Source organism: Chionomys nivalis, chromosome 1, assembly GCF_950005125.1.
Source record: "Chionomys nivalis chromosome 1, mChiNiv1.1, whole genome shotgun sequence".
Taxonomy (NCBI): domain Eukaryota; kingdom Metazoa; phylum Chordata; class Mammalia; order Rodentia; family Cricetidae; genus Chionomys; species Chionomys nivalis.
In genome coordinates this window covers 101,946,556-101,966,109 of record NC_080086.1, presented here as the reverse complement: position 1 = coordinate 101,966,109, position 19,554 = coordinate 101,946,556, and the positions used below count along the sequence as shown (strand labels likewise).

The 19,554-nt window shown below is 50.6% G+C and overlaps 1 protein-coding gene across 1 annotated transcript in view; it reads left to right on the top strand.

The window, feature by feature from the left end:
* The window catches only part of Greb1 (growth regulating estrogen receptor binding 1), a 128,823-nt gene that overhangs the window by 86,633 nt on the left and 22,636 nt on the right, over positions 1–19,554 (top strand). Inside the window, exons 12-23 of the mRNA XM_057785741.1 lie at positions 2,053–2,403; positions 3,601–3,729; positions 4,458–4,586; positions 5,297–5,494; positions 6,680–6,860; positions 8,373–8,568; positions 9,743–9,879; positions 11,258–11,597; positions 12,903–13,018; positions 14,673–14,869; positions 15,752–15,856; positions 16,875–17,500. Coding sequence (XP_057641724.1) covers positions 2,053–2,403; positions 3,601–3,729; positions 4,458–4,586; positions 5,297–5,494; positions 6,680–6,860; positions 8,373–8,568; positions 9,743–9,879; positions 11,258–11,597; positions 12,903–13,018; positions 14,673–14,869; positions 15,752–15,856; positions 16,875–17,500 — 2,705 coding nt within the window. The remainder of the gene's footprint in view (positions 1–2,052; positions 2,404–3,600; positions 3,730–4,457; positions 4,587–5,296; positions 5,495–6,679; positions 6,861–8,372; positions 8,569–9,742; positions 9,880–11,257; positions 11,598–12,902; positions 13,019–14,672; positions 14,870–15,751; positions 15,857–16,874; positions 17,501–19,554) is intronic.

Here is a 19,554-nt window from a genome sequence, read left to right as displayed (position 1 = left end):
CCCATCAGTGTGGCTAGGGACACTGGTAATTGATTGTGGGTTCGCCACATGGAAGGCTGGCTGCCTTGATGGAGGATATGGAAGCAGAGGCAGTGACAAAAGCTGTATAAAAGCAGATCAGAGAGAATGGAGACCAGGATACAAATGTAGGAAGTCTAGCCCACCTCTAAGGGAGCTCTGCCTGGAGGTGATGCTTTTAGAGAGATAAGGGCTCAAAGGAGAGTTCTTAGAGACAAGGGGTATAACAGCCAACCTGCCGATTCTAATTTGATCACACACTTCAAATAACTAGCCATAATCCGGAGGCATCTAATAATAAAATAAAGAAAACGGGGCCCATGGGATAGCCCAAGGGGATAAAGGTGCTTGCTTTCAAGCCTGAAGATGAGTTTGATACCTGGAAACTACATGGTGGAAGGAGAAACCTGACTCCTGCCTGTTGCATTTTGACTTGCTCCTATGTTCTATAGCACAGACAAGAAATAAGTGGAAAAGCAAACGAAGCTCTAAGCCCACCTAATCACACTCCTGCACAACCCTAAGTGGCTGCTACAAGCTGTCTTTTACAGATTGCGGAGTTGTGATAGGCTTGGCCAACCTTTTGACGTTTGTCACCCAGCATTGCCACCTAAAGAATTCATACTTGAGAACGGTGAATTCAGAGTTTTTCAAATGGCAAAAGTACCTTGGTGTTTTAAGAAAGTTTACATTCGGGCTGGAAAGATGGCTCAGCGGTTAAGAGCATTGCCTGCTCTTCCAAAGGTCCTGAGTATTCCAAAAGTCAATTCCCAGCAACCACATGGTGGCTCACAACCATCTGTAATGAGGTCCGATGCCCTCTTCTGGCCTTCAGGCATACACACAGAAAGAATATTGTATACATAACCAATAAATAAATATTTTAAGAAAAAAAAGTTTACATTCATGTTGGGCTGAGCTCATAGCTGTCCTGTGGGCAGGGCAGCGAAGGTCCCATAGTTGGGGAAAGCAGGCTGGAAGTCTGAGAACCTCCCCTCCAGCTTCTCAAAGGAAATGTTCAGCTAGAGCACCCAGATAATTCACAAAAGAAAATACAGGGACTTTTGAAAGATGTCTGATCTCGTTAGTTGCTGAAGAGAGACACATGAGCAATGGAACACGTCATTTTTCTCAGTACCCAAGAGATGGTACCCATTGATGCTGCGAGTGCTGACTAGAACTGTCACACCCATCACATTGGGGAAAGCTGACTTTTGAGAATTCAAGCCCAGGCTTTCAATTTCTGTGATAAACACCACAGCCAAAAGCAACATGGGGGAGGAAAGGGTTTATTTCAGCTTACAGTTTCATGTTACAGGACAGGGACTGATGGAAAGGCCATGGAGGAGTGCTGCTTACTGGCTTGCTCAGTTGGCTTTCCTGCACCATCCAGGGTCACCTGCTTAGTGGTAGCACCACCCACAGTGTGCGGAGTCTTCCCACATTCGCCATCATGGAAAAGCAAGCAGGTTTGCCTGGCAGTCAGGGCCAGTCTGGCAATCCTATTTTCTCAGTAGAGGTTTCTTCTTCCCAGAGGACTCTAGCTTGTGTTGTGTTGAAATAAAACTATTCAGCATGCCTAGGAAGTAACACAGTATCCTAAAGGCATGCACTTCAGATGTACCTACAGAGGAATTCCTTGAAGAAATACAGAAATATGCAGTAGCAACCAGGATGACCAAATGGCCCCTCCAAGAGAATAATTTACACACCCATCGGTAGAACTGTGCAGGGAGACCATAAGATATGGAAACCTGATTGTAGGGTTGATGGTAAAGAAGCAAGTTGAGTACCCACAATCCTTACGGTAGATGGAGAGAAAGAGAGTATTTTGTTTTTCTTTGTGGTTCTTTTGAGATGGCGGGTTGCTGGCTGACTTCATTTTATGTTCTTCTCTGTTCTCCAATCACTATTTCAGGCTGTGTGATTTTAAGCATGCCCACGTCGTCTCAGCTGCCCATAGCATTGGTGGCAAGCTGCCTGTGCCCCTGACAAGCAGGCACTGACGTCATCTCTTGCCACCATGTCTTGCAGCTGCTGATCAGGTGCCTCTGATGGAGGACCTGGAGCAGATCTTCCTGCGCTCCTGGCGTGAATCACATCTGACGGAGATCAGGCAGTACCAGCAGGCGCCTCCACAGCCCTTCCCACCAGCCCCTAACACTGCAGCCCCTGTGACTTCTGCACAGCTGCCCTGGCTGGCAGGACTGGCTGCCAGCTCTTGCAATGACAGCGTGCATGTCATTGAGTGCACTTACTCCCTGGCCGAGGGTCTCTCCGAGATGTTCCGGCTGCTCATCGAGGGTAAACTCTCTAAGACCATCTACGTGGTCATCATCTGCGCCTGCAGGAATGCTGCCATCGACTCCTGCATCGCCGTCACTGGTGAGTCCTGGCTGTCTCTTGGGGAAGCCATGCTATGGATGGATTACCCAGCCTCTCACCTTGGTGGACCCCCCTCTTTTGTTTTGGGGGCTTCATGTTGCAGGGCAGTTAGTACCTTAGCCTGTGTTGGTGGCTTTAGAAGGGAGTCTTGGTCTCAGCTGCTCAACCCTGGAAACATTAGTTACAGACATTCTGGCCATCAGTAGCTAAGTTAGCAATGACCATTTGGCCTCTGGAGAGACTGGGCCCAGCTTTGCAGTCTGAATTGCCCTGGCTATACAGTTTGGCTTTAAGAAGTCACATCTCCACCACTCTGACCCCCAGTTATTTAGGGATCAGACTAAGATAAGAAACAATGATCCACTTTGTGGGTTAAAGTATTAAAAATTTCCCTGAAAGCCTGCTGTGTGTGGCCATTGCTCCTGTGGCTGAGATTCAGGATGAAATGTTGGAGGGAGTTTCCTTGATAAGGTAAGCACCAAGCACACAGGCTCTGGGTGGCTTTTTTTGTTTTGATTGAATTTATTTCTATGTTATGTGCATTGGTGTTTTGCCTGCATGAATGTCTGAGTGAGGATGTCAGATCCCCTGGAACTGGAGTTGGATTCAGTTGTGAGCCATTGCCATGTGGGTGCTGGGAACTGAACCCAGGTCCTCTGGAAGAGCACCCAGTGGTCTTGACCATTGAGCTATCTCCAGCCCCCTTATGGGAACCTTTAATGTTCCCAAATGATATATATTTTCAACCTGAAGTTTTTGTATGCCTTTTAATTAAAAGCACATCTTGTTCCTATGCAGCCTCTCAATGACCACTTAAACCCAAAGTTACTGTTGTTTATGAATTTTTAATTATTTTCTGGATTTGGGTCTCACCATCTTTAATAAGCCCATTCCTTTGTACATGTGTGTCTGGCACTGTTGCCTGTGTTCTGTGAGGCCAACACAGCTGTTAGCCACTGGGGACCAATGAGGATGGTAGGTCTGGCAAGGTTAGGGGACTCGTCTGTGCCACACAGCTGGCATAGGCAGAGGCAGGCCCGAGGGGTTTCTCTAAGTGCTTTTGACCATCTCAGTCCTTTGTTTTATCCCCCTTCAGCCAGGATGTTGCAGGGGTAGGTCGGGTAGGAACCTTGTTGTCTGAGAACTCACAGTGATTCTATACTGAGGACCCAGCAATGGTTACCTTTTGTCTTCCAGGGAAATACCAAGCTCGGATTCTTTCCGAAAGCCTCCTCAGCCCTGCGGAGTACCAGAGAGAAGTCCACTATGAGCTGGTCACGGGCAAAGTGGACTCCCTGGGAGCCTTCTTTAGCAGCCTCTGCCCAGGTAAGCTTGTGAGAGGCAGGTTCAAGTGCACACACTGAGAAGAAGCGCTTGTGTGGGGCGGGGAGATTGCTGGGGTGCCCTCTTGCCTGGGATCTGCTGCAGCCGAGCCTTTCTCCCTGAGCCCCCACTCCTGTGCACTGACACCGCTCCTGCCTCCTTCCTATTGCAGCTTTTTGGCTGTCTGTCTGTCTTCCTGCTCTCGCTGTAGAGGTCCAGGGTTGGAGAAGAGTTTTGTGCTCTCTGTCTGTCAGTCTGTCTGTCTGTCTGTATCTTCATTTTTGAGACCTAGGCCTCAGGGGTGTAGCACACCCACCTCGTCTTCTCAGGTGCTGGAATTAGACTGGGTCCTAGCACACGGCTCTCCCTGTATTTAGAACCCTTTTCTCCCTCTATCTTTGTGGTCTATTCAGCCACTCAGATTCCCCTCCTCTCTACAGCTTCTGGTCCCTCAGGACTCATTTAATGCACTCCAAAAAAAGTTAGGGACCAATCTTTGCCTGGAAAGGCACAAAGTCCCTCCGCCTCTGACCTCAAGTAGTCTATTTCTGTTTCCTCCCACCACCCATGACACCACAGTGTGAGCCCCCTCATGGATACAGTTCTGCTTAGAAGCCCAAGCCTTCTCCACACATTACTTCAGGCCAAGACCAGACACAGTAGCTGGTCCAGAGAGGTCTGCCGAATTTCTCTGAGATGCAAAACCCACTTCTGTTCTCTGTTTTGGGCAGAGGGTGACATTGACATTTTGCTGGACAAATTTCACCAGGAAAATCAAGGCCATGTCTCGTCCTCATTCACTGCTTCCTCTACCAAGAAAACAGCCGCGCTGGATGCCAGTGGGGTTCCCGTGTGCACAAGTGAGTGGCGGGGAGGGGCACAGACCTGCACAGTGAGTGGCAGAGGGAGAGGATGCAGTGGGCACCGGCCAGAGGGAGTGGCTGCTGCATCGGGAATGCTGGCTCCACTGTGCGTGGGTGTGCGCAGTGAGCGTCGGCTGGAGTGTGCGCAGGCGCGGACAGAGAGGCCCAGAGCGGGTGGTCAGACTCAGGTGTGTTCATCACCTAAGGAGAAAACCTGCAGGGATGGGTCTGGAGTCTGCAGCATCTGTCCAGAAGTTTTGAGACTTTAAAGTTCCCGTGGTGCACGTAGAAGGCTTAAAATAGCCCTATTTGATGTGAGGTCGCCCACTCCTGACATTCCTTTCATGCCGATTTCTTTTCTCTCAGCTCACTGTTGTAGTTGCTCATTCAGAGGAGGGTTTAAGGAGCTGTGACCATTTCTCTCCCTTCCGTGGAGCGCGGTGCCCCTTCCCGCGTCTAGCGTCAGCAGGGAGAGTTTACCACTACTTTTGTTGCCTGAGTGCTTGCTTCAGACTTTTGAGGAAGGAGGAGGCACGTGAGGGCTGCCCCAGGGTCTGACTGAGAGCGTGCATGCCCTTGATGACTATGAGTGCCTCTTTTTTCTATATGCCTGTGTGTGCTAGGCCTCCCTTCTTGCACATCTCTCTAGCTGAGGGTGGTAGCTGCCTGCTGTGCTCATCTGGGATCCCTCTGGGCTCTGGCTGCAGGTTACCGTCTGGAGCCACCGGGCGTCAGGCCCTTTCAGCTGGCAGTGGCACAGAAGCTCCTCTCGCACGTATGCTCAATCGCAGATTCCAGCACCCAAAATCTGGACTTGGGGTCCTTCGAGAAGGTGGACTTTCTCATTTGCATTCCACCATCAGAAGTGACCTATCAGCAGACCGTGTTCCATGTCTGGCATTCAGGTAGGGGGGCCTTTCAAGGAGGAGGTGTGAGGTCTGAGGGAGGAGCTTTGAGGCCCAGGGGTGAAGCTTTGAGGTGTGGGGGAGGAGGTGTGAGGCCTGAGGAAGGAGCTTTAAAGCCTGGAGGAGGAGCTTTGGGTTCAGGGGAGGAGCTTTGAGATTCAGGGGAGGAGCTTTAAAGCCTGGAGGAGGAGCTTTGGGTTCAGGGGAGGAGCTTTGAGGCCCAGGGGAAGAGCTTTGGGTTCATGGGAGGAGCTTTGGGTTCAGGGGAGGAGCTTTGAGACTTAGGAGAGGAGCTTTGGGTTCAGAGGCGGGGCTTTGAGTTCAGGGGCGGAGCTTTGAAGCCCAAGGGAAGACCTTTGCTCTATCCTTTTGGTTGTCTTAGTCACTGTTCTATTGCTGTGAAGAGATGCCACGACCATGGCAACACTCACAAAGGAAAACATTTAATTGGGGTGGCCTACAGTTTCAGAGGTTTAGTCCGTTATCATCATGGTGGGAAGCATGGCGGCATGCTGGCAGACATGGGGCTGGGGAAGGAGCTGAGAGTGGAGGAGCTACATCTTGATCCTGCAGGCAGCAGGGAGTGGTTTGAGACCCTGGGTGTGGCTTCAGCATAGAGGAGACCTCAAAACCTTTCCCCCACAGTGAGACATTTTCTCCAATGAGGACACACCTACTCTAACAAGGCTGCGCTTTCTAATAGTACTGCTCCCTGTGATCTTATGGGGGTCAGGTACACTCAAACTACCACACACAAGGGTGTTGTTGCCATGCTTCATTGTGTGGTAGATGGAGCAAGTATCACTGCCACCTATTTATTAGAGACCATAGAATATGTCCAAAGGCAGTGATTTTTCTCAAGACTAAAGATAGAACCAGTTGGCTTTTTGCTCTTTCTGTGACTGGCTGCTGTTAACGGGCATTCATATAGCGTATCTTACCTCCTCAGTGGCCTGACATCGGGCCTGTGACTTGAACCTGAGATGGTTTTGTTAGGAGCTTGGGCCTTTCCCATCTCTTAATCTTACCCCTTTGAGAGCTGCTGGTTTAGGTGCCCAGCTCTCTGAGCCCATGTTATCCCCACTGCACGCGTTCCTGCTGCTCCTCTCTCCAATCAGGGCTGGCCCACGTTGTGTTGGTGGTGAGTGAACCCAGGAGCTCCTGAGGTGTTCTGCTGTGTTGCAGGGGTTCTGCTGGAGCTGGGCCTGGAAAAAGAGCCTGTGACCAAGCAGAGGGCGGAGCAACACGTTCTGAAACTAGACACGGAGGCCCAGGCAAGATTTAAGGCCTTTCTGCAAAACTCCTTCCAGAACCCACACACGCTCTTTGTCCTCATCCACGACCACGCCCACTGGGATCTAGTGAGGTCAGACCTCCTGGTCTGTGACGGTGACTTGTTTCTCCTTGGGGATGAGGGCGCCAGTCTTGAGCAAGTCCTGGGAGTTGGTGTTTACGAGCAGAGGCTGTGGGCAGTTTTCAGTATCGTAGGGCGTGGCATCTCTGAGGTCCCTCGGTACAATCTCCGAGGGCTAAGGGCTGAGGGCCACAGAAGGGGGGAGCATCGGGTAGAGTGGGGAGCCAGATTGGAGGTGTTGGTGGGAGAGCCAGGCTTGGAGCCATGACTCCTGAGTACAGTGTGAGGCTGTTGGGTGAAGTCCTCTCTGCTGGAACTCTGTCCTGCTCAGGACCATGAGTGGTGGCTGGGTCGGCCCGTCCTGAAGGACAGATACTTTAAATCTCACCCTAGATGTGTGTGAGGTTGGTCACTTGGAGATTGCTGGGAGCCATCTCCCTCCAGAGGTTGGCCTTGGAGCTGACCAGCTAGATGCTGCCTCTAGTGGAGGTGAGAAAGTTTGTTCCCGGACCAGGTCAGCGAACAAGACTTTGATTGGCACCGACTGTAGCTGTTTAAGCTTGTCAGGACCAGAACGGGTTTACAAATCTAGAGTGTGCGTGTGGGTTTGGAGGAATGGAGCATCCTGCAATGGTAGAGGCTATTTTCTTTTGGTTCTTCATTTTGTCTCAGGTAGCTGCCTGAAGACAAAATTCATTCAGAAGATGAAGCACTGATTAGATTTAGGAGAGTGCCAGCCATTATCTTACAAAGAAAATGTGGGCTGGGCCTGGCTGCTAAAACCCCAAGATCCAGAATGCTTCCCATTTCTTTAATGTTGTCTTCTGAAAAAATGTAGAATTTGCTCTTTTATATTATCTTTGAGTCATCTCAAGTCAGTAGGACTTTATTTGATCTCGTAGGTTTTGTCATTACTACTACTACTACTATTATTATTTTATTCAAGGCAAGGCCTGGTCTCATGTCGCCTAAGCTGCCCTTGAACTCAGTACATCACCAAGGATGATGCATTTCCAATCTTCGTACCTCCACTTGCCAAGTGCTGAGGTCCCAAGTGTGCACCACCATGCCCTGTTTTATGTGGTGCTGAGAATCGAACCCAGGGCTCTGTGCATGCTGGGCAAGCAAGCCAACATCCTCTGCCAAGTTAGGAGGACAAGAGGAGGCTCATCTGGCCCCCGAGTCTCCTTCCTTCCTCACTCACATCCCCATCAGGTTTTTTGACTGAGAATAAGATTGGGTATGAATCATTGTTCTAGAGTAGACACACGGTGTCACACAAAGAGTCCACCGTAGTTTCTTTCCTGATAGTTTTCCTGTGTGTACTGAATGCTAATTGAGCCCCCGGCAAATCCCAGCTCTTATCACCTCTTGTTTTTCTAGCCATGGACAGGGCTATAAGCTTCAATTATAGGTGAAATTGGGGAACCAAGTTAGACTCTTAATCAGGTGCCTTACCCTTGTAAAATCATCACACAGAGTTAGTGATTCCATTTAACGTTTCTCTTCTCTTCTCTCTCTCAGCAGTGCTGTTCATAACATCTACTCCCAAAGTGACCCCTCTGTGGGATTAGTGGACAGATTGCTCAACTGCAGGGAGGTGAAAGAAGCACCCAACATCGTGACCCTTCACGTGACCTCTTTCCCATATGCGCTACAGACCCAGCACACCCTCATCAGCCCCTACAATGAGATCCACTGGCCCGTCTCCTATAGTAACGTGAGTGATGTTGGGCCATGGTCTAACCTGTCTGCTTAGATTCTGAGATGCTGGCTTTAGTCGAAGGTCCTGTCCAGTTGGGAATGAGTGGGCTCCAGATCCTTGGATCTTTGGTTTGGCCTGGGGTTAGGTTTCTTGGCTTTTTGGAGAAATATCGGAAGCCTAGCCCTGGGTGGTCCCATCTTAAATGTATAGGCAATATAGTTGGTTTGACATCTTCCCCGGGAACTGAAGTCCCAGGTCTCAGAACAACATTCTGAGTGATTGTCCTCCTGACACCAGATGAAGATGCTGAAGATGGAGCCCTGGGAGACAGTAGAGGTTTGGGCTCCCCATGGATGGCTTGGTGTGCAGCCACATTCAAGGCATCTTCAGACCAAACTCACCCCCTCCCCCGGGAGATTTGTTTCAGCCGCCATCTGTCCTCATTTATGAAAGTAGAACCCCCACAGATCTGGTGATTTGAGAATTCTGCATGGCTGGATTCCAGATGTGTAGGACTAAGCACCCTAGCATTCTGTACGTCTTCAGAATGCTTCAGCCATCCCAAGAGCTCCTAAGAATACGGATGTCTGGCTTCCATCCCGTGACATCAGAATCAATATTTCTGTGGCACTTACCATGGGCCCTACTCTGAGTGCTCTATAGCCATGAATTTATGCAAAAGGACCAGAGGATGTTCTGATTTACATATGGAAAAATGAGAAGGTGGGGGCGAGCCAGTTGCATAGGACCACTCTTGGGAGGTAACCCTGGGACAGGCTCCCCTTAGCCCTGGTGCATAGCCACTCCGCTGTTTGAGAGCAGAGTTCACACCTTTGCATTTTGGACAACCTCTCCTGGCTTTGCTCAGCTCAGGTTAAAGGAATTTCTGCACTAATTTGGAAATCATTTTATGTGGATCCAAGATTCATCAGATGAGTTTGAGTTCATCCCTTCATCGCCCCCAACCGTGAAGGTCTTGAGGCCAAATGAATGGGAAGCTTGACTGCTGGGAACACACCATCTTTGTTCCTTGCTCTAGGCCCAGAATGAGGACTGCAAAGAACCACCCGCAGAACCACAGCATCAACACTGTTCAAAATGCCAGTCACACAGTCCAGAGGCCTGGCCTGTGACCCCTAACCTGCCCTGTGAATGTGACGTCTGAGTGACCGATGCTCTTGTGTTTTAGGGTGTGGACCTGTATCATGAAAATAAGAAATACTTTGGGCTCTCAGAGTTTATTGACTCCACCCTGTCAGGGCACAGCCTCCCCTTGCTCCGATATGACAGCTCCTTTGAGGCCATGGTCACTGCCTTAGGAAAAAGGTATGTTTCTCCTCAAAGTTACTAGACACACTTGCTAGCATCAAGTGTAAGTGGAAAGTGGGAGTCTTTGAATGTTCCAGGGAGCTCCAGGAAGGGTGTTCACTTCCCTCCCTCCCTGGTGTCTCAGTCCCTCCATCTTCTGCATTTGAAGCACCTTGGGTTAGCGGCATTTCTATCACACGGCTACTTGAGAACATTGTAAACTTTACCTGCGGTGTCTGTTTTGTTCCTGTTGACCTGGACTTTTATTCTGGGATACAGTTAAGTCCCTGAGAAGCAGTTAAAGACTTCCAGGTCTTTCCTGTAAGTTTTTTGGACAGCTGAAGAATGGTAGTTCATCTCATGCTCCATACCTCATCGCCCACAAGTAAAGCAAAGCCCTCTAAAGGTCTTGACAACACTCCACAGTTCGCAGGGTTTCCATGTGGATTGCGAGGATGGTGACTATTTTAACCACGTGTGAGCCCCAGCAAGGAAAGTGTTTGTGGTGCACATGTAAGGGCCTGAGTCTGGATCCCCAGCACCCACGTAAAACGCCTGGGAGAGCAGTGTGCGTTTGTACTTCTACTAGTGTGGGGAAGTACAAGAAAATCGTCACCGAGATCTGCTGCCTAACCAATCTGGCCTATCGGGGAGTTCTAGGTTTAGTGAGAGACCCTGTGGCAGAGAAGTCACGACAGTATGAGGGAGCTGGCTCCTTTACAGCTACAGTCAAGAAGAAGAAGAAGAGAGAGAGAGAGAGAGAGAGAGAGAGAGAGAGAGAGAGAGAGAGAGAGGAAGAAGGAGGAGGAGGAGAAGGAGGAGGAGAGGAGAGAGGGAGAGAGAGAAGAGAGAGAGGAGAGAGAGAGAGAGGAGAGAGAGAGAGAGAGAGAGAGAGAGAGAGAGAGAGAAATGCTGCTTTCCCCTTTTTAACTGAATCTGCGACTCCAGCCTATGAGTTGGTGCCACCCCCATTCAGGATGCCTCTTCTCTGTCACCTAAACCTCTGTGAAAACACGCCCATACACAAGCACACTCATAGACATATGGAGGGCTGTGTCTTGGGGATGACTTTAAATCTTGTTGAGTTGATAATGAAGATTGACCATCACTCTGGCTTCTGGGATGAAGTGCCTGAGCTAATGACAAACTAGGTAGGCATGTCTCTCATGCCTCATACTGGAAAATACACAAGTATAGTGGCTACAACAAGCCTGTGCTTTTTGTCTCCCTCCCAGCTGGGAAAACCCAAGGCATTTCTGTACTGGTTTTGGAAGTCCCCAGCAGCTAACCCTTGCAGGTTTCCATCGATTCTGTAACTTGGGAGTTGCCTGTGTCTTGGGTGGCAAGCATGGCCAGTCCTGGGGTCATGGGCATGGTCTCTTTGTGTTCCTTGTAGGTTCCCCCGCCTGCACAGCGCGGTGATCAGGACCTTTGTTCTTGTGCAGCACTATGCGGCCGCCATGATGGCTGTGAGCGGCATCCCACAGATGAAGAACCATACTTCAGTGGAGACGCTGGAGATCACCCAGAACCTCCTCAACTCTCCGAAGCAGTGCCCCTGTGGCCACGGGCTCATGGTCCTACTGCGCGTTCCCTGTTCGCCCCTGGCAGCTGTGGCCTATGAGCGGCTGGCCCATGTGCGGGCACGGTTGGCTCTGGAGGAACACTTTGAGATCATCCTGGGCCACCCCAGCTCCAGCATCACTGTGGGCAAGCACTTTGTGAAACAGCTCAAGGTAGGTGTTGTGCTCGGGGCAGAGGGCTATAGAGGGCTATTCACCAAAGGATGGCAAGAGGGGGCGTGGCAACAGGCCCTTGGCACCTACCCTCCCCACCCCTCCACCTCCTCTGCTGCTTTCCTACGACCCTGTGTCCCCCAGCACAGCCTGCAGTACCAGTCCTCTGATAAGAAGCATGTGCTTTTTTTCTCTTCCCGAGGCACCTTTCTCTTCCTTTGCTTTAGCTGATGCTTATTCTCTGATAATTCAGCTCAACTACTTTCCCTTTTAGGAGTATCGTATTCCATACTTGGGGGCCTCTATTCCTGTCCCAGTGGTAAAGAAGGGATAGATCTAGGTCCCTCAAAGCTGAGTACAGTACCTGGTCTCTTGTAGGCTCTTATTAAGATACACAGGTGACAGAAAATGTAAAAGGGACAGAGAAAATTGGGAGCCTAGGCTGTTTGGATGCTCACCTTACTAGACCTGGAAGGAGATGGGAGATCCTTGGACTTCCCACAAGACAGGGAACCCTGACTGCTCTTCGGGCTGCTGAGGGAGAGGGAGTTGATTGGGGGAGGGTGAGGGTAATGGGAGGCGGTGGTGGGGAGGAGGCAGAAATCTATAATAAATAAATAAATAAATGAAAGGCTAATTGGAAAGCCTAGAGGAAGGACGTAGTATCTATCACTGAAGAATCCAGGGAGAGATGTCAGGGACAGCTGGAGCCACCCGCTGTCTTCCTGAGTATCGGCCACAGGGTATCCTCACACACCCGTCCCCTGGGAGATAGACAGGAACAGAACAGCTGAAAGCACAGTGACTCATGACATGCTTATATGCAGAATAAAATCCTTCCCTTGTATTACAAGATGGGTTGTGAGGGCCGCCAACTAGTGGACAGACATCAGGGTGTTCTAGAGCCAGGATGGTTAGGAAGTGGCCCGTGTTAAGTATGGATTGCACATTGCATGTCTAGTTAGTATGTTTTTTACACTGTTTATTGTGTATGCGCATGTACACATGTCGCAGAATGCATGTAGAGGCCAGAAGATAACTTTTGAGAGTTGGTTCTTCCCTTCTATTGAGTGGGTTCAGGGGATTGAACTCAGGTCATAAGACTCTGTGGCAAGTACTTTTACAATTGAGCCATCTCACCAGCACCAATTAGTGCATTTAATCCACAGTGGAGCCGTTGGGTCCTCTCGTCTTTCAGACAGGAAAAACCTGAGCTTCGCTGAAGCTCGGTAACAGCCCCAGGAAGTAGCAACCCTGAGAGTCAGGCCTCACTTCTGCAGCTTGCCTTCCTTCTCCCATCTGCAGATGTGGCAGAAGATCGAGGATGCGGAATGGAGGCCCCAGACCTACTTGGAGTTAGAGGGCCTGCCCTGTATCCTCATTTTCAGTGGGATGGACCCTCATGGGGAGTCACTGCCCCGGTAAGTTGGGAATCAGGGCCCCTGAGGTCCTGAGGGATGGGGAGGGGAGGAGGACACCCCAGCCCCAGGTGCAGGGTTTCCTACCCCTAGTCGGCATGGATGCTATATTTGGGCTCGTTTTCCAGGGTGAGGTGTCTGAGGTGTGAGCAGTATTAGCTGTTTCTCAGAGGACACCATTGTGTGGGGTAGAGGTTTGGAAAATCTGCAGTTCAGACTGAGGGGAAATGAACTCGGCTGGGGAGATGTCTCTGGTAGAGAAGACAGTGCCATGAGGATGATGACCAGAGCTGGAGCCAGTGTTACTGGTACCTGGACCATGTGGGGTCTGGTGTAGGAGGGCCTCATGATGCCATTCGGAGGGAGTAGGTTGTTAAGTACAAAGAGTAGGTGCCACCTTTCTCAGTTACTGTTCTATTGCCGCAGAGAGACACCATGACCAAAGCAACATATAGAAGAAAGTGTTTAATTAGGGGCATGCTTACACTTTCAGAGAGCTAACCCTTGATGGCCATGGTGGGAAGTCCGAGAGCTAACCCTTGATGGCCATGGTGGGAAGTCCGAGAGCTAACCCTTGATGGCCATGGGAAGTCCGAGAGCTAACCCTTGATGGCCATGGTGGGAAGTCAGAGAGCTAACCCTTGATGGCCATGGTGGGAAGTGTGGCGACAGGCAGGCAGGCATGGTGCTGAGCAGTAGCTGAGAGCTTACATCTGATCTGTAAGTTGGAGGGAGAGAGTGAGTGAGACTGAGCCTGGCCCAATCCACACTGACACATCTCCTCCAGCGAGCCACACCTCCTGATCTCTCCTAAAGAGTCCACCACTGGGAAAGAAACTTTTAAGTGTATGAGCCTCTGGGGGCCATATTAAACCACCACATTTCCCTACCTGTGTGTTTCTGCAGTCACCACAGACACATGTCCATTGAGTGACTCCCTGGGATCTTTAGCTACACACAGGCACTTGGGATGGAAAGTCACTTGTCCTCCTACAAGGCGTGACTACACAGAAGTGACTGACTCCATTGCTGTAATATTCCTAGCTTGCAGCACAACACACGAGCACATTAAGTGTGGCTCGCTCAACTGAATATCTAGTTAGCAATTCAGTCTACAACAGTACATGTAGGTACTTATGAATATTCAGCCTTATTTTTTTTTTCTGAGACAGTTTCCTCTGTAGCCCTGGTTGTCCTGGAACTTGCTCTGTAGATCAGGCTGGCCTCGAGCACACAGAGATCCACCTGTCTCTACTTCCCGAGCTCTGGGATTAAAGTCATGCGCCATCACTGCCTGACTCAGCCTCATCTTTAAATGGGAAAAAACCCAGAGCCTCTAAGAAGCTGCACACCTCGTCAGTTTCCAGCCCTGGGAAGCAGTGATGCTGAGGTTCAGCTCTCACTTTTGCCCAATCCGAAAATTCGTGGTATCCTGATTACATGCCCCACAGGAGTAGATCCCTGGTAGGTGCCCTCAGAGACATAGCAAGAACCTGACTTTGGTGCTCTGCGCTCGCCGTGGGGTTCTCCATGCATTGGAGCCCCGTGGACTACGGTCTAACGAGGAAGGCAGGTGTGGCACCATGGCTCTGTCCACTGGCAGTAGAACCTCCTGGAGGAAGGCATGCGACAGATGAAAACTTTCTGTTCTCCCCAGGTCTCTGAGATACTGTGACCTACGTCTAATCAATTCCTCCTGCCTGGTGAGGACAGCCCTGGAGCAGGAACTGGGCCTGGCTGCCTACTTTGTGAGCAACGATGTCCCCTTGGAAAAGGGGGCCAAGAACGAGGTCTTGGAGAGTGATGGGGAGAAGTTAAGCAGTACGGATGAAGATGAGGAGGCAGGGGTGGAAGGTGAGGGGGGCTGACTGCACCTCCGTGTTGTGTCCTCTCACCCTCCTGGGCCATCCTTTAAACATCAACATTCAGATTCTGCCTTTCTTTCCTTCTCTGTCATTCTGGTGTGGGAAGACGGGAATTCCTGTAGGTTCTTCTAAGATCTAGAATTCTTAAAGAATAGGAAGGAAATGGTGATGTCCTAGGGTTCAAGCTTATGGTTTTGTTTTCAGTGAAAATAGATTCACTTCCCCATCCCCTTTGTTGGAAATCCGCTCACCTGGCATTAAACTGAACATCAGTGAAGTTTATGAGGGCAGGCCAGCATCTCTTGTAGACTCCAAGAGTCTGATGCCATATTTTTAATATGACACGCAAATAAGAGCAATATCTGGCTGTAATCCATAGTGCAACAGGAAAGTAGAAACTAATAATATAAATATGCCATGCATTGGTGGTACAGAGGGTAAAGAGAGAAGTGTAAATTCCTCTTATTTCTCTGTCTGCTGACTGGGTAACACAAGGCAAGAGTGCCGTAGCCTGGCTGCAGCTTATCCTGTGAGGTGGCAAAGCCTGCTCACCAGGATCTTCTGTGTGGCAACTAATTTAGCATGACTTTGACCATGGCATTAAATGTTGTTTGTCTATGGTGTGGCTAGACTCACTGGCCTGTCCTGACCCACCCCATTCTAGTCTCCTAACTCCTTTGTGAGCTTATTCTAGCTAAGGGAGGTCTGTGCATGCATGTGTGCGTGTGTGTGTGTGTGTAAGGTACAGGACTTAAATGGCAGCAGGTGGATGAAGGAGCGAGAGAAGAAACAGGCAAAGAGGCATGATGTCTTCACGACTTCTGAATGGCCGGCTGTGAGGTCAGGGATGGTGATTCCTCTGTGTCTGCAGGGTGTTTTGATGCAGGCTCTACCTCAGAGAAGAGGAGCCCCATGAAGAGGGAGCGCTCCCACTCCCATGACTCAGCATCTTCCTCCCTCTCTTCCAAAGCATCTGGTGAGTTCCCACTTGGGACATCATACATGGGGCTGCCTCCCAGGTCAGAAACTGGGAAGAACATCCAGGGCCGTGCTGATCCCAGGCTTACGGTCAGGACCCAGGGCCATGCTGTTCCTGACTTCTGGTCAGGACATGGAGAACAGACTCACAAGAATAGCCTAGAACTGAACTTGACATCTGAGACCTTGAAGCCAGGATAGGACTTTCGGGTCCAGCTGTTGCTGCTGGGACGAGAGGACTAGTCTACCCCTGGCTGCAGTGTAGGTCTTAGTGCCCTGGCCATGTGGCGGTGCCACTTCTGATGACCCTTCATGGACCCCTGCCTAAGGAGTCTTGTCCAGAGAAGTGAACCTAGGAGGGTTCATGGGAGAAGCAATAACAAGAGCCCATGATGCCTGTACCCAGGAGGAGAGACTGTGAATAAAGGCTCCTGTGGGCACCAGTCCCAAGGGGGCCTTGGTCTCTGGGCTCCGCCAAGACCCCATAGCCAGGAATTAGCATTACCTGTCTTAAAGTATGCATCAAACTGGGCATTCATTATAATCTGGGAGTTGGAAGTCCTTCACCCGTCTCACACGTAGGATAGATTTAGGACAGTTGTTCACCAAAGGTTCCAGAGAACCTCCGTGGAAATCATGTTCCTGGGGAGGGAATAGTCCAGGTTGAGAAGCTCAAGGGAATACAAGGTTGTGTGGGATTCTCTGGAGCCTCGCTGAGCTTGTGGTCACGTGTGTGGAGAGCTCAGGGCCCATCAGGAAATTGGGTTTACAATCCAGGAGTGAGAACAGGCCCTGTGGGTGTGGTCTACCCCACAGATACACATGCCCTTTTGACATCAGCCTGGCACTCTGTGACTGAAGGAAGGTCTGGTTTGTGGAGGAGAGGTTGGCCAAATGTATGCCCACCAACTTTGCCTTAAATCCTCCCAGCATTCCTGGGGCAGGCACAGGAGCAGCGGTGAATCTGTGCCTGGTTCTTCCCTGGGTACCTCCTACCATATTCCCCTCTCTTGCAGGCTCAGTGCTCTATGGTGAGTCCCTGGCTCAGCTCTCAGGACCTCCACAGGGAGAGCCTGCCAGGTCACCTCCACCTTGTGGCCCTGCAGAAGAGGGCAGGACCCCTGGGGAGATACCGCGGCTCCGAGGGAGTCAGGGACCTACGGTCGTCAGCAGGCACAGCCCTGGGCTGGCCCCACAACCCGATTCCAGCCTCAGGACTGGCCAGAGGAGCCTGCAGGTGCCAGCCGCCCCATCCTCCCAGCTGTCCTCCTCCTCGGGCTCATCGTCCACATGTGCCGTGCCCACTGCCAATGTACTAGTCCTCCAGGCCTCGCAGTGCTCCATGGCCAAGGCCTGCCGGCAGCCACCCATCGTCTTCCTGCCCAAGCTTGTGTATGACATGCTCGTGTCCACAGACAGCAGCGGCCTGCCCAAGTCTGCCTCCCTCCTGCCTTCCCCCTCCGTCATGTGGACCAGCTCCTTCCGGCCCCTGCTGAGCAAGATGATGACATCAACTGAACAGTCCCTCTACTACCGGCAGTGGACAGTACCCAGGCCTAGCCACATGGACTATGGCAACCGAGCCGAAGGCCGTGTGGACAGCTTCCACCCCCGCAGGCTGCTGCTCAGTGGGCCACCTCAGGTGAGTGCTGTGCCTGCTGCCCCTGGACAGGCCAGGCTTCCAGAGTTGCCTTTGGTTTTGCTGCCTGAGTGTCCGCTTGTTGGCTTTGTGCTCCTTCTACGGATGGCCTCGCTTCCTTTCTGTCGGCGTGATAGGCTACCCTGACAGAGGGTTTGGTTTCACTCAGCATTCCAGGTTATAGTTCATCATAGCAGGGAAGTCAAGATGGCAAGAGCTTCAAGGCAGCGAGTCCCATCCCACCCACAGTCACGGGCATAGACATGTGCGCACGCGTGCCTAGTGCTGGGCACGATGTCGTCACTCTTCAGCAATTCAGGACCCAGACCCAGGGAATCATGACGCCCTCTTCAGGCTGTGCCTTCCCATATCAAATAACATACTTAGGGCCGGGCAGTGGTGGCACACGCCTTTAATACCTGTACTCGGAAGGCAGAGACAGGTGAATCCCTGTGAGTTCGAGGTCAGCCTGGTCTACAGGAACTAGTTCTAGGACAGCTAAAACTGTTACACCGGGGAAACTCTGTTTTCAAAAACTTTAATAAAAGAAATACTAGGATAATCCCTCAAAGGTGCAGGCATAGGCCAACCTGATCTAGACGACCTTCATTAAGACTCTCTTCCCAGCCGAGTGTGATGGCGCACGCTGGGAGGCAGAGGCAGTGGCTCGATCTGATCCGTGAGTTCAAGGTCAGCCTGGTCTACATAGTGAGTTCCAGGACAGTCAGGGCTACCACCTAGCGAGACTTTGTCTCCAACAACAACAGCAAAAGACTCTTCCCAGTGTAGTGTCAAGTTGACAACTAAAATTAGCCATCACAGTGAAGACTCACTCTTTCTGATGGCCTGGAGTAGGCAGGTGGATGGGAAGGGTGGTTTCGTCTTCCATCCCTTGCTAGGTCCCTAGTTTTCTCCTCTATGTGTGCAGGGTATAGGGATGGCGTCGGGCATAGTCCTACCTTCACCCTCGTGGACAGTCTTTGAATATTTCATCAATTGGAAACGAAGTGACAGTTTGCATTGGAGAGTTTTGGTGGACAGTTAATGGGGCTCAGGGGTCTTTGTTTCCTGGATTCCGCTCATTCTCAGCTCACTATATATCCAGCGTAGACCACTTTATTTGATAAATTCACAGGGAACAGAACTGGGAGATGGCTCAGTTGGTGAGGTCTTCACTGTGTAAACACAATGTTCATGCCTTCAGCACCCACTGAAAAGCTGGGTGTGGCCTACACACTTATCCCAGTGCCAGGGATATACAAACAGGAGGACCCCTGGGGCTCACTGGCCAGCTAGGAGAGCTGCATTAGTGAGCTCCCAGCTCAGTAAGAGACTGTGTTAAAGAAAATAAGATGGGGGAGTATTGGAGGAGGGGGTGCTTGTTGGTTCCCGGCTGCCTGGCTAGCTTAGACCCTAAATGATCACACAGAAACTGTATTAATTAAATCACTGCTTGGTCCATTAGATCTAGCTTCTTATTGGCTAACTCTTATATATTAATTTAACCCATTTCTATTAATCTGTGTATCGCCACGTAGCTGTGGCTTATTGGTTAAAGTTCCAGCATCTGTCTCTGGCAGGGCTACATGGTGTTTCTGACTCTGTCCTTCTTTCTCCCAGCATTCAGTTCTATCTTCCCCGCTTACCTAAGTTCTGCCCTGCTATAGGTCCAAAGCAGTTTCTTTATTCACTAATGGTAATCACAGCATACAGAGGGAAATCCCACATCAGGGAGGCAATTGAGGAAGACCTCAATATTGACCTCTTGTCTTCATGCACACTTGCACACTCACACATACACAGACACACACACAGAACCCCAAGGGTCTGGGTGTCACCTGTGGTGGGCATGGGAGGAGGAGGGTGGCAAGATCTTTAGAACTGGTTAAAGACTGAAAGGAGACCCGGGGTCCAAGTGCCTGGAACCACATTTTGTTCAAATGTCTCCTGATTTGATCTTACCTGTATAGAGGTGTAGGTGCTTAGAGAATTGCCTTGCTCCTAGGAGAGCGCACTGATGGCTCTGTATGTCTCATGATCATGTACCATGGACTCAG